The following is a 13461-nucleotide window of genomic DNA, read 5'->3' on the forward strand; positions in this document are numbered from 1 at the left end:
TATTTCACCTACCCCTCCACCCACCTCTCTGTTGGAGTGGTTAAATGTTCATAATGAGACAAAAATTTAACCAGAAGTTTGTTAGGCTGTTTGTCTACCTGATGCAAGTTATTTCTCACACTCATAAAATAAGTTCCACTACAAACATGAATTGCTTTCCTTATGATGCATTAAAGTAAAATATCTGGGGGCGCATGAGTGGCTCATCTGGTTAAGCATCTGACTCTAGATTTCTGCTCAGGTCATGATCTTTGTGGTTCATGGCTTCGAGCCCCGTGTCAGTGTCTGTGCTGACTGACAGAGTGTAACCTGCTTGAGGTTTTCTCTCTCTCTGCCCCTCCCCTTCTCCCGTGCATGTGCTCTCTGTCTCAGTCTCCTCCCTGCCTCCCCCCGCCCCCCAAATAAATGAACTTTTTTTTTTTCTTAAGTAAAATGTCTGCCTTTGTACATAGGTCCATACATTTTATGAAGCTGTGGGGTACATGATTGGTGCACAAACAGACCAAACAGTGCAAGAACATTTAATAGAAAAATATATGCTACTTCCTAATCAGGTTTGGGATAGCATAATCCAGCAGGCAACCAAAGTAAGTTTTACTACTTTTTTTTCAAAGTTCTAACGGAATGCAAGACATGTTATTTACAAAAAGTAATGAATTCAGTACCTTTGATGTGTATTCGTTATCCATGAATGGTTTCTGCATTTTTGCACATTAAAAAGAATTACACTATAATCTTACTCTGTTTTGATGGTTTAGTGGGACACTTTCTATTCTTGTAGACATAGGCAATAAAGATTTTTGTATTTGTTTTACTCTCAGATTATAAATGTGCGGGTGGTTTGGAGTAAGGTGTAGGTAGTGTTTTTTCCTTTAGTAATTACAAAGGTAAATTTCATGTGATTAATGAAATTTGTTACTTGTCCTTCACAGAATGTGGATATACTTAAAGATCCTGAAACAGTCAAGCAGCTCGGTAGCATATTGAAAACAAATGTTAGAGCCTGCAAAGCTGTTGGACACCCCTTTGTAATTCAGCTTGGGAGAATTTATTTAGATATGCTTAATGTATACAAGTGCCTCAGTGAAAATATTTCAGCAGCTATCCAAGCTAATGGTAAGTGATTCTGAACTTTTGTGGAGTGGTGTATGACAAGTCAGTTCTTTAAACATTCATTTCTCATGGATTTAAGTTAACTCTCCCAATGTCCCACATGACCCCAGACAATTATTTTTAACCAGTTGAATTCCCTTTCCCTTGTAAAATTAGTCTAAATTTGTTTTCCCGGTACATTTATTTCTGTGCCTCTGTCTTTAAGTTTTTGTGTGGTAAATGGGAGCTAATAGTGTCTGAAACAAACTACTGATGTAGAATTTTAGTTGTCAAGTTGGATTCCACTGGATTGTATTTTTTAGGTGAGATGGTTACAAAGCAACCGTTGATTAGAAGTATGCGAACTGTAAAAAGGGAAACTTTAAAGTTAATATCTGGTTGGGTGAGCCGGTCCAATGATCCACAGATGGTAAGTGAAACGTTACACTTTTTGTTTAAGTGGATGTTGTATTTTCCTATATATGCATATTGCCCAATTAAAGGTAATTTCGATGCACATATTGGGGGGATTATTTTAGTGTCCTATTTTTTTAGTCCTCAAATACTTTAAAATATTAGTTAATATATACCATGTTCCTAAGAAATTGCTCTTAGTGGGGGACAGTGGTGATATGTAACAAGGTAGCTCAAGCCATTTCATTTTTCTACGGATAGGGTAAAATTTTTTGTGTTCTTTTGGGATTTTTCAGAGCAATTTACAAAGCTGTCATTAGTTTGCCTCTGCAGTGAGAGTAAGTGCTTTCCCAGTTAGAGGGATTAAAAATCTCTTCTTTTAGGTTTTTTGTTTTGTTTATTTATTTATTTTGAGAGAGTGTGTGTGCGTGCAGGGAAGGGACAGAGAGAGAATCCCAAGCAAGCTCCACACTGTGAACGCAGAGCTGGACTTGGGCTCAAGAATAAGACCATGACCTGAGCCGAGATCAAGAGTTGCATGCTTAACCAACTCTGCTACCCAGGTTCCCCACTTCTTTTGGTTTTAATTGGTTCTCAGAAATTAAACCAGGGTCTATATGCCTCAACTTGGGAAAAAGTTTATTATTTTTTTTTAATGTGTATTCTTTCTTTTTTTTTTTTTTTTTTAAATAACGTTTATTTATTTTTGAGACAGAGAGAGACAGAGCATGAACGGGGGAGGGTCAGAGAGAGGGAGACACAGAATCTGAAACAGGCTCCAGGCTCTGAGCTGTCAGCACAGAGCCCGACGCGGGGCTTGAACTCACGGACCGCGAGATCATGACCTGAGCCGAAGTCGGCCGCCCAACCAACTGAGCCACCCAGGCGCCCCGTGTATTCTTTCTTTATTCTACCATTTCATTCTCTTTCCTTGGAACATTGCAGAAAATCCTTTTCTGTTCATCATTGCTACGTGGAAACACTGGTTGACACATGTGCTGTTTACTTTCATAATGTTGAAATTTCAGTGTTGTTCCTTAACATATTTTCAGGAAATTTGTTCAGAAAACTGTGCAGTTCTCACGATAAAATACTGAAAAACACACTGAAGATTCAGTTTCTGGGAAAAGAATTATTACAGTGTTGAGAGTAAAATGAGAAACCAGTTCTGGTCTAAGAACAAGTAGCTTATTGGAAAAATAATGTGCTTATTCTTAAATTTTTACTAGATCTGTTTTGTATGGTAGGGCACTACTAACACTGGTAATCTTCAGTTGCAAGAAACATTGCTTGTATTTAATGTGCATGTCTTAGTAAAGAAACTATTAAAAGCATGTAAGTTACACCTTAAGATCCTGTTTATTGAGACTCATGGAAACCCATGGTCTTTGTGGTACAGTTCCAATTCCTTTTACAAGTGTAAGGTATGGTTATTATTTTTGTTCATTAAGATACTTACCAGTTAGTATTCATTAAGTTAAAAAAAAATCATTGAATGGGTGTCTATTTTTTATTATATATGAACCTGCATGGTTTTTACAGATACTATGCATTGACGAAACTGATAGTATTGGTTAGGAGGAATTTTCTTTCCAATTAGCTAAGTTATCTCACATAAAATCCTGGTCCTATCATAGTAACATGGAGCCACTTGCTTGATATGGGTTGGTTTCCAAGCCACTTGCTTGGTTTCTTTTGCTAAAAAAAGTTTTAGTCTCCAAAACCAAATTAAATTGTGCAGTTTTCCAGTCTTAAGCAGATACTTAACTTAAATGTCAGTACAACACCCATCTAACTATATTAGTTAGCAAATACACATAGAATACAACTTTTTTTTTTTTTAACAGGTAGCCGAAAATTTTGTTCCTCCTCTATTGGATGCAGTTCTCATTGATTATCAGAGAAATGTCCCAGCTGCTAGAGAACCAGAAGTGCTTAGTACTATGGCTATTATTGTCAATAAGTTAGGAGGACATATAACAGCTGAAATACCTCAAATATTTGATGCTGTTTTTGAATGCACATTGAATATGATAAATAAGGTATGTGGTTTACCTTACAGTTGTAATGAGAAATTTTGCAGTATGTATCCTTGCAATTCTTGAAAGCATAAATGATACTTATGAGAATAGTATAAGTTTTAAAATCTGGAGTTAAATATTTGAACTTGCAGACAAGAGAAATACTTTTTAAAAATTTTTTCTGTTAAAAGAGATCTTAACAGCCAAATAGGGGTAAATTTGATAGGCTGTATGTAACATTCAAATAGCAGCTAGCATTTATGCTTATAAGAAATGGGAAAATATATTAAGCAAGAAGGAAAAATGTAGATGTAAGTCTGAATTTACACAGTAGGTAAAATTTCAAATCTCTATTAGCAGTTTCAAAGTCCCTATCATAAAGTGGTAGTAATACTCGGAGTTACTAGAAAATGTGATGTTCTTTATGTGGGTTTTTTTGTTTTGTTTACTTTGAGAGAGAGAGCATGCACATGCTAGCTAGCATGGGAGGGGCAGACAGGTAGAGGGACAAAGAGAATCCCAAGCCGGCCCTGCACTGTCAGGGTGGAGCCTGACCCCTGAGATCTTGAACTGAACCTAAATCCGGAGTTGGACGTTTAACTGACTAAACCACCAGGGGGCCCCTAACAACTCCAAACTTTTGTAATAAATTAGTGTTTACTTCTTCTGTCTTATTTAACATAATTAAGGCATTGAAACTTTGTTCTCACCATTTATTTCTAGGACTTTGAGGAGTATCCTGAACACAGAACAAACTTCTTCTTACTACTTCAGGCTGTCAATTCTCATTGTTTCCCAGCATTCCTGGCTATACCACCTGCACAATTTAAACTTGTTTTGGACTCCATTATTTGGGCTTTCAAACACACTATGAGGAATGTTGCAGATACAGGTAAATACATAGAAATTAGGTCCTTTTATTCATTTGCCCTACCAATATATAACCTATAGATTCTTACAGGTAGGGCTGTATTTGTAGCTAGGTAGCTAGCGCTTGTTATCAGGGATTTGTTTGAGTGCATCAGTTGTATATATAGGTTTAAGAAAGTCCTAAAAGCAGTTTAATTATCTCTTCCATAGTGAGTCCATAGGCAGGATTGAATTATGGGGAAATGGGCATAAAATTCAAAGTAAAGGAACCTCTCTTATCCACTGTTTGTTTCCTTTTCCCTCATGTGCTTTGCCTCTGTGCCAGTAAGGGTCAAAATAAGGATAAACCACGACATCTTTAGCAGGAAATTTGCATCTCCTGCTAGAGATGTCGTGGTTTATCCTACTTATTTTTATTTTAGAGAGAGGGTGCAAATTGAGGAGAGGGAAAGAAAGCTGTCATCCTGAGCAGGCTCCGTGCTCAGTGTGGAGCCCAACACTGTGCTCCATCCCACAATTCTTGGATTATGACTTGAGCTGAAAATCAAGAGTCGAATGTTCAACTGACTAAGCCACCTGGGTACCCCTATTTTGTTTTTAAACAGTAATTGGTTTCTGTAATAGATGTGTACTTGGTAATGCTGTTTTTAGAGTTGATAGGGAGAGAATTGACTTTTTTGGTGTTCTATACATTTCAGGCTTACAGATACTTTTTACACTCTTACAAAATGTTGCACAAGAAGAAGCTGCAGCTCAGAGTTTCTATCAGACGTATTTTTGTGATATTCTTCAGCATATCTTTTCTGTTGTGACAGACACCTCACATACTGCTGGTAAGCACATAAAGCCATGAAAATGTTAAGGGTTTCCATTGCTATTACATGATGGAGTTCATAATGTTCTTTTTATCAACAGGTTTGACAATGCATGCATCAATACTTGCATATATGTTTAATTTGGTTGAAGAAGGAAAAATAAGTACACCGTTAAATCCTGGAAATCCGGTTAACAACCAAATGTTCATTCAGGAATATGTGGCAAATCTCCTTAAATCTGCATTCCCTCATCTACAAGAGTAAATATGCTTTTTTTTTTTTTTTTTTAATTTTTTAAAATGTTTTTATTTATTTTTGAGACAGCATGAGGAGAGGAGGGGCAGAGAGAGGGAGACACAGAATCCAAAGCAGGCTCCAGGCTGTCGGCACAGAACCTGACACGGGGCTCGAACTCACGGACCGCGAGATCATGACCCGAGCCGAAGTCGGCCACTTAACCGACTGAGCCACCCAGGCGCCCCTAAATATGCTTTAAAAAAAAAATTTTTTTTTTTAACGTTTATTTATTTTTGAGACAGAGAGAGACAGAGGTTGAACGGGGGAGGGGCAGAGAGAGAGGGAGACACAGAATCGGAAGCAGGCTCCAGGGTCCGAGCCATCAGCCCAGAGCCCGACGCGGGGCTCAAATTCACGGACCGCGAGATTGTGACCTGAGCTGAAGTTGGACGCTTAACCGACTGAGCCACCCAGGCGCCCCTAAATATGCCTTTTAATACGCATACATTTTTCATTTTAAAAATAGTGATTATTTAATTGTTGTGTTTTGATTTGCAGTGCTCAAGTAAAGCTCTTTGTGACAGGGCTTTTCAGCTTAAATCAGGATATTCCTGCTTTCAAGGAACATCTTAGGGATTTCCTAGTACAAATAAAGGTATGTATTTTCTTTGCACTTGACAGAAGTATTAAGATTGAATATGATTAGTTGCTTTGTGGAATTAACCACTTTTTTGTGAAGCAAAATGAATGGACTTTTTGAATAATATGCAGGTTTACCTAGTTTGAGACTGATTCACAGTGAATAACTATAAAACATAGTTGACAAGAGGATGGGTTTAAAATGTTTTTGGAAATGTGTTACTAACATAATTCATTTTATTTTTAAAATTTTTTTTTTTCAACGCTTTTTTATTTATTTTTGGGACAGAGAGAGACAGAGTATGAATGGGGGAGGGGCAGAGAGAGAGGGAGACACAGAATCGGAAACAGGCTCCAGGCTCCGAGCCATCAGCCCAGAGCCTGACGCGGGGCTCGAACTCACGGACCGCGAGATCGTGACCTGGCTGAAGTCGGACGCTTAACCGACTGCGCCACCCAGGCGCCCCTAACATAATTCATTTTAGATGATATAAAGGTCTGTTGCAATATTGTGAATATATCCTACAGATGATTTTTAAATTGTGGAAAATGGGGGAAGAAATATATTGGCAGTCCCTTTGGGGATTTATACCCATTTGGTTAGTTAGGAGTCCATTTTAGGGAATTCTGACAAATTAGGTAATTTTTTTTTAATTATTCATTTATTTTGAGAGAAAGAGGGAGGGGGGGAGGGAGAATACCAGGCAAGCTTTACACTGTCTGCGCAGAACCTGACACGGGGCTTAAACTCGCCGCAAACTGTGAGATCATGACTTGAGCCAAAATAAGAGTCAGATGCTTAACCAAGACTGAGCCACCCAGGTGCCCCATGAAATAGGTTTTTAAATCTTTGTTTATGAAGCGTATTCTATATATGATATCAGACATGCCACTTCTTATATAACCTTTTTTTAATCCCCAGAACTGCCACCCTTGGTTTTAATTTAGCTACACGGAATTGTATAAATATACCATAAATTAAACCCAGCCAGTGGGGGCACGTGGGTGGTTCAGTCGGTTAAGCCTCTAATTCATTGATTTCAGCTCAGATCATGATCTCACAGTTCGTGGGATCAAGCCCCGTGTCAGGCTCTGTGTTGACAGTGCAGAGCCTGCTTGGGATTCTCTCCCTCTCTCTGTACCCTTCTCCTGCTCTTACGTGTACCATGCACACGCATTCTCTCCCCCCACCCCCAAAATAAATGAAAAAAAAAAAAAAAAAAAGGAAATCCAACCAATGGAAGGATAAATTCTATTCTTGTGTAAGCAAAAGAAGGTCCTTGTCTATGCTTTTTTTTTTTTTTCCAAAGCAGGTCTTTTTTCCAAAATTGAAGTTTTGGGTTTTTTTGACAGCTCAACTATCTTGTTTTCACAGGAGTTTGCAGGTGAAGATACATCTGATCTGTTTTTGGAAGAAAGAGAAACAGCCCTTCGACAGGCTCAGGAAGAGAAACATAAACTTCAAATGTCTGTCCCTGGCATCCTTAATCCACATGAAATTCCAGAAGAAATGTGTGATTAAAATCCAAAGTGATGCTGGGTTTTTTGGGGTTTTTTTGTTTTTGTTTTTGTTTTTTGGGGTTTTTGTTTTGTTTTGTTTTTGTTTTTTGGTTTTTGTTTTTTTCCCCTCTCTGCAACACTTGTTAGCAGAAGAAAACAGCATCTGGATATTTGTCGACCAAAATGATGCCAATTTGTAAATTAAAATGTCACCTAGTGGCCCTTTTTCTTATGTGTTTTTTGTATAAGAAATTTTCTGTGAAATATCCTTCCATTGTTTAAGCTTTTGTTTTGGTCATCTTTATTTAGTTTGCATGAAGTTAAAAATTAAGGCATTTTTAAAAATTTTACTTCATGCCCATGTTGTGGCTGGGATGGGGGGAGGAGGTAAATTCAATTTGAACATATACTTGTAAATTCTAATGCAAAATTACACAGTTTTCCTGTAAACAGTACCAATTTTTAATTAGGGAGCATTTTCTTTCTAGCCTGTATTTCAGCCTAGAAGAAAAGATAATGAGTAAAACAAATTGCGTTGTTAAAAGGATTATAGTGCTGCATTGTCTGAAGTTAGCACCTCTTGGACTGAATCGTTTGTCTAGACTACATGTATTACAAGTCTGTATGGCAAGTTTGCAGCAAGATCATGTGCATATCATCCCATTGTAAAGCGACTTCAAAAAATATGGGAACACAGTTAGTTATTTTTACACAGTTCTTTTTGTTTTTGTGTGTGTGTGCTGTCGCTTGTCGACAACAGCTTTTTGTTTTCCTCAATGAGGAGTGTTGCTCATTTGTGAGCCTTCATTAACTCGAAGTGAAATGGTTAAAAATATTTATCCTGTTAGAATAGGCTGCATCTTTTTAACAACTCATTAAAAAACAAACAAAACAAAACTCTGGCTTTTGAGATGACTTATACTAATTTACATTGTTTACCAAGCTGTAGTGCTTTAAGAACACTACTTAAAAAGCAAAATAAACTTGGTTTACATTTATTCTCTCCCTTTATTGGCTCAAGATTATTCCTGTATTAATGAAAGTGGTTTTGTTACGTGTTTTACATTTTAGGTAACATTATTAAGTGAAGTTTGACACTTGTTGGTTTACATATATTATCTCTAGGGTTTCTGGAGTTAAGGGGTAACAAAGAGAATGAGAACCCAAGTGTAAGAAGCTTGCGGATAGCCTTAATTGTATTCTTGTAAAATCTAACACTTCGAAAGTTGCCATATCCCTTTAAGAAAGGAAAGAAAGAGGACAATGTGTAGATGTCCTGTAAAACATGAAAGGGCAACAACTAGGGGAATAGAAACAGAAAAGTGGCTTGGGTGACCCTGTTTCCAGAGGATTGAATCTAACCATCTATAAACTTAAACCAAAAGGTAAACGTTTGAAGTGCCTCATGTTCATGCAGAGTCAGCAATATTGTGTAATTGCTGTAGTCCTCTTAATTTTTATAGGCTTTGGCAAAACTATCATTTCAATGGAATACAATCCTGCATAAAACTTTTTTCCAGGGCAGTAAATGGTAAGAGTTTAAATATATTAAAAGAACATTGGAAAACTTTTAGACTTTAGCTTTGTTAAAATCTTTGCTTAGTTCTCATTGGTGTTTGCTTAAAAACACCTTTTAAGAGGTTTTCTTTGATCACACAAGAGTTTAAGTTCAGATTGTTTATGCTGTATTTGAACGTGCTGTAAAATATATCGTTTCTGAATAGCTGTTACCATTTCTGCTTATGATCATACAGAATTTTCTTACCTTCCAGCACATCCACTGTGTACCCCTCCCCCTCCCCCCCTCCCTTGCACTCTTGGTAGGTTTTAGATGTTGCAAGGAAACAGGCCTTGGCAGTAGTCCACTTTGAATTAGAAATAATTGGCAACTTGACTCTTTAATGTTTTTTTGGGTTTTTTTGGAGAGAGAGATAACTTCCCTCCCATTTTTTTGGATTGAGAATAACTTACCTCCCATTTCCTCTTCTGACTTCTGTTACTGTCCTGTATTTTAATAAACCCTGCATATTATTTTGAACTCCATGAGATATTAAATGTATACCTTAATAAGGGTAATTAGTTACAGAACCATAGCCTAGAAGAAGTATTTCTTCAGTGTTTATATAAAGTAAATACATTCAATGAGAATCCATAAATTGAACTAGAAGCCTCAAACTTGTTTTCTTTACACAAAGATTTCATCAGAGGTATGCTCTTTCCCATAGTTGAGTCCCTTGCATGAAGCTTGTGTTAGCTATTGAACAAAAAATTGACCAAAACTAGAGAAAACTAGTGATAACAAATTTAGACTGGACATTTCTTCTCCTTGCTTGATTTTATTTTGATCATATTTGGATTACCCTCAAGGTATTCTACAGCAAAGCACACTGATACTGGCCATTTTGAGTATTTGGCATGGCGCTATTTAACTTGTTTTCATTTATTTTGAGAGAGAGCATGGGGGCAGGCAGAGACACTGGGGGAGAGAATCCTAAGCAGGCTCTGTGCTGCCAGCAAAGAGCCCAATCCTGGGCTCAAACTCATGAGATCATGATCTGAGCCAAAATCAAGAGTTGGACGTTTAACGTACGGACACCCCTGGCACCCCCCCAGTCTCAATTGTTGTGAGGGAGAAATGGAATTATCTTCCATAGTCCGTGGCACTGAATCGTGGTCTAGGCACTCATTAGATGGACAATCTTGGGTAACTCGTGTGAACTACTTTCAAAAATGAGAACCCAGAGCCAAGTCCCTGGATGGTTCGGAGGATTTATATAGAAACTTGCCAATATGCCTGATGCCATAGCTAACTGTAGGGTGCATTTTTTCACATTTTAGTTGCTCTGAAATTGGAGTATATCTGGGTTTTTTGTGTGTGTGTGTTTTTTTTTAAGTGTTTATTTTGAAAGCACAAGCAAGGGAGGGACTAGGGAGATAGAATTCCAAGCAAGCTCTCCTGTCGGCACAGAGCCTGATGTGAGGCTCAATCTCAAACCATTGAGATCATGACCCAAGCTGTATTCAAGAGTCGGGACTCTAAACTGAGCCACTCAGGTGCCCCAAATTAGAGTATATCTTAACAGTCCATGCCCTCTTAATTTCTGGTATCCCAGCAATACCACTTTCTCCACATGTGAACTTAGTCATCGGCTTTTGTGTGTATTAGTTTAATTGCTAAGTGTCTTCAGAAGGAGGTCCAACATCAAAATGTTAACTTGTATGTACAAAAAGGCACACAGAAGCAGCAGGGCATAAACGTTATTAAGGAAGGATATCTTATTGTTCAAAGGGTAACCACAATTCTGTATTTTTGTGCAAAGTGGCAACCAAATTTTTCTCGAGGCCTGAGCAAGGGAGCTGTCCATATCTGTAATGCAAGGAATTGTCTACCAAATACCAAGCAATGCATTTTTATTCATGAAAAGTGTGAACAGATGGATGAAATTTCAAAAAGAGGCTGCTGTAGCCAATTTATGCATTTTGCAGGACTATCAGATACACTGAACTGGCAGTGTTTTCTCATTCTTGGTACGTGTTGCAGCTGATGTCCTCTTTGAGTTGTAATAAAGAAGTGAGTAAATCACGTGTGAGTTCAGTCTTCACAGGCATTTCCTTATCTCACTTGGAGTCTAATTATTTTGGTAGGCTTACATAGGATGCAGACATTTCATGTTTGATGCCAGCACAGATAGGCAAGCATGGGTTTGAAAAACAGATTATTAAAATACCAAGAGGAACTAAATGGTCGATTTGGTAGTGTGTGTTCAGTTTTCCTCCAAAAAAGTTAACAGCAGAATTCATTCTGTAAAGATGTGAAGGTAAATCTTTATGGAAAAGAGGTTCATAAAAGAATCCGTCACAGGCTGCTATGAAACATACAACTCTGGGTCTCAGGTTGTGAGTTCAAGCCCCACATTGGGCTTACTTAAATAAAGGGGCATCCGGGTGGCTTAGTCGGTTCAATGTCTGACTTGATTTTGACTCAGGTTGTGATCTCATGGTCGTGAGTTAAGCTCCATGCTGAGTGTGGAGTCTACTTCAAATTCTCTGCCCCTCCATCACTCGCGAACACACGTGCTCTCTTTATCTCAAACTAATAAACTGTAAAATAAAAGTACATAAAGCATGTTTACCTACTACTTGTTAGTACTTTTTTGCTTAAGATTTTATTTTTAACTAATCTCTGCACCCAACGTGGAGTTTTAATTTAACAACCCTGACATCAAGAGTTGCATGTTCCACCAACTGAGCCAGCCAGGTGCCCCTATAAATAGTACTTTTGATAAGTGCTATTCTGATAAAGTTTCCCTTACCATCTTTTGTTTTTTTTTGTTTGGCAGTTCACATTTTTAAATATTTACTTACTTTTGAGAGAGAATGTGAGCCGGGGAGGGGCAGAGAGAGGGAGACAGAATCCAAAAGTAGGCTCCAAGCTCTGAGCTCTTAGCATAGAGCCCAAAACAGGGCTTGAACTCAAAAACTGTGAGATCCTGACCTGAGCTGAAGTTGGACACCGAGCCACCCAGGTGGCCCTTCCTTATCTTTTGTGCTTTCCATCTCTATGAGACATGCTGGGTAAATTCAAAAAATTAACAGTAATTCCATAATCTCTAGTCCATGTTCAGGTTTCCCCAAGAGTTCCAAAGAATGTCTTTCATGGCCTGTGTTCTTCCAAATGGGAGTTCAACTTAGGTTTATGTTTTTTGCATTTATAGTTAATGACTTTTAACTTTAGTGGTATTTTTTTACTTAAAATTTGTATTTGGTTATTTTTTCATTATTTTTTAAAAGTGTCTTATTTGTCACATGTGTTATAGCATAGCTTGCATTTTATATCCTCCACAACTCAGACTGATAAAAACCTGCCCTACCTCTCCACTGGTAACCTTTAAAATTTCATTGTGGGGGCCCTAGGGAAAAAACAGTGGCTAGCAAAGTGTTAGTATAGTAGTCCCCCTTTATCTGGGTTTCACTTTCTGTGGTTTCAGTTACCAGAGATCAACTGCGGTCCGGAAGCACGTGATCCTCCTGACCAGTGCTCAGAAGGTCAGTAGTAGCCTAACGCTAAGTCATAATGCCTGCATCATTCACTTCCCTTTATTTTCACATCTCACATTATCACAAGAAGGGTGAGTACAGAACAATAAGATAATCTGAGAGAGACCACATTTATTAACTTTTTTAAGGAATGTTTATAATTGTTCAATTTTATTCTCAATCTCTTACTGTGCCTAAGTTTTAAATTGAACTTTATCATAGGTATGTATGTATAGGGAAAAATCTAGGATTTGATACTATCTGTGGTTTCAGGCATCTCCTGGGCATCTTGGGACATATTCCCCTCAGATAAGGTGGCACTGTTGTATATTTAAGAGAGATATATTATAACATTGTTATATATATTTTTTAATTTAATATTTTTTTTGAGAGAGAGAGTGTGCAAGTTGGGGGAGAGGGGGAGAGAGAGAGAATCTTAAGAAGGCTCCCTGCTCAGCTTGGAGGCCCACATGGGGCTTGAACCCATAACCCTAGGATCATGACCTGAGCCAAAACAAGAGTGTTGGGTGCTCAACCTTAAGGGACTGAGCCATCCAGGGGTTCCTAAGAGAACGTTCTTATAAATAAACATTTTAATGTGGTTCCCCCCTCCATGTAACAAAAGTAATGACAATGTTTGTTTTCCACTTGTGTCAGTGAAGTCCAGAGTTATTATAATATAGACCTTGTGAAGCTAAGCTTTATGATATCACTAGAATTCTGGCAATTTAGGAATTTTTTCTATACCCAACATCAAATATGGCTGCAAGAATTTCAGCTACTGCATTTGCATTCTAGACAGGGAAAAAGAAACTTCCCCTTTTAAGACTTCAAGT

General features: G+C 37.9%; 1 protein-coding gene across 3 annotated transcripts in view; it reads left to right on the forward strand.

The window, feature by feature from the left end:
* XPO1 (exportin 1) overlaps positions 1-8586 on the forward strand; it is a 46168-nt gene extending 37582 nt beyond the window's left edge. For all 3 annotated transcript variants that reach the window (XM_058683989.1, XM_058683990.1, XM_058683991.1), the window contains exons 17-25: positions 453-587; positions 933-1116; positions 1416-1522; positions 3354-3548; positions 4251-4419; positions 5096-5230; positions 5313-5472; positions 6008-6104; positions 7464-8586. In XM_058683989.1, coding sequence (XP_058539972.1) covers positions 453-587; positions 933-1116; positions 1416-1522; positions 3354-3548; positions 4251-4419; positions 5096-5230; positions 5313-5472; positions 6008-6104; positions 7464-7610 — 1329 coding nt within the window. In that variant the 3' untranslated portion in view covers positions 7611-8586. The remainder of the gene's footprint in view (positions 1-452; positions 588-932; positions 1117-1415; positions 1523-3353; positions 3549-4250; positions 4420-5095; positions 5231-5312; positions 5473-6007; positions 6105-7463) is intronic.
* Positions 8587-13461: the final 4875 nt, after the last annotated feature.

This window comes from Neofelis nebulosa, chromosome 9, assembly GCF_028018385.1.
Source record: "Neofelis nebulosa isolate mNeoNeb1 chromosome 9, mNeoNeb1.pri, whole genome shotgun sequence".
Classification (NCBI taxonomy): domain Eukaryota; kingdom Metazoa; phylum Chordata; class Mammalia; order Carnivora; family Felidae; genus Neofelis; species Neofelis nebulosa.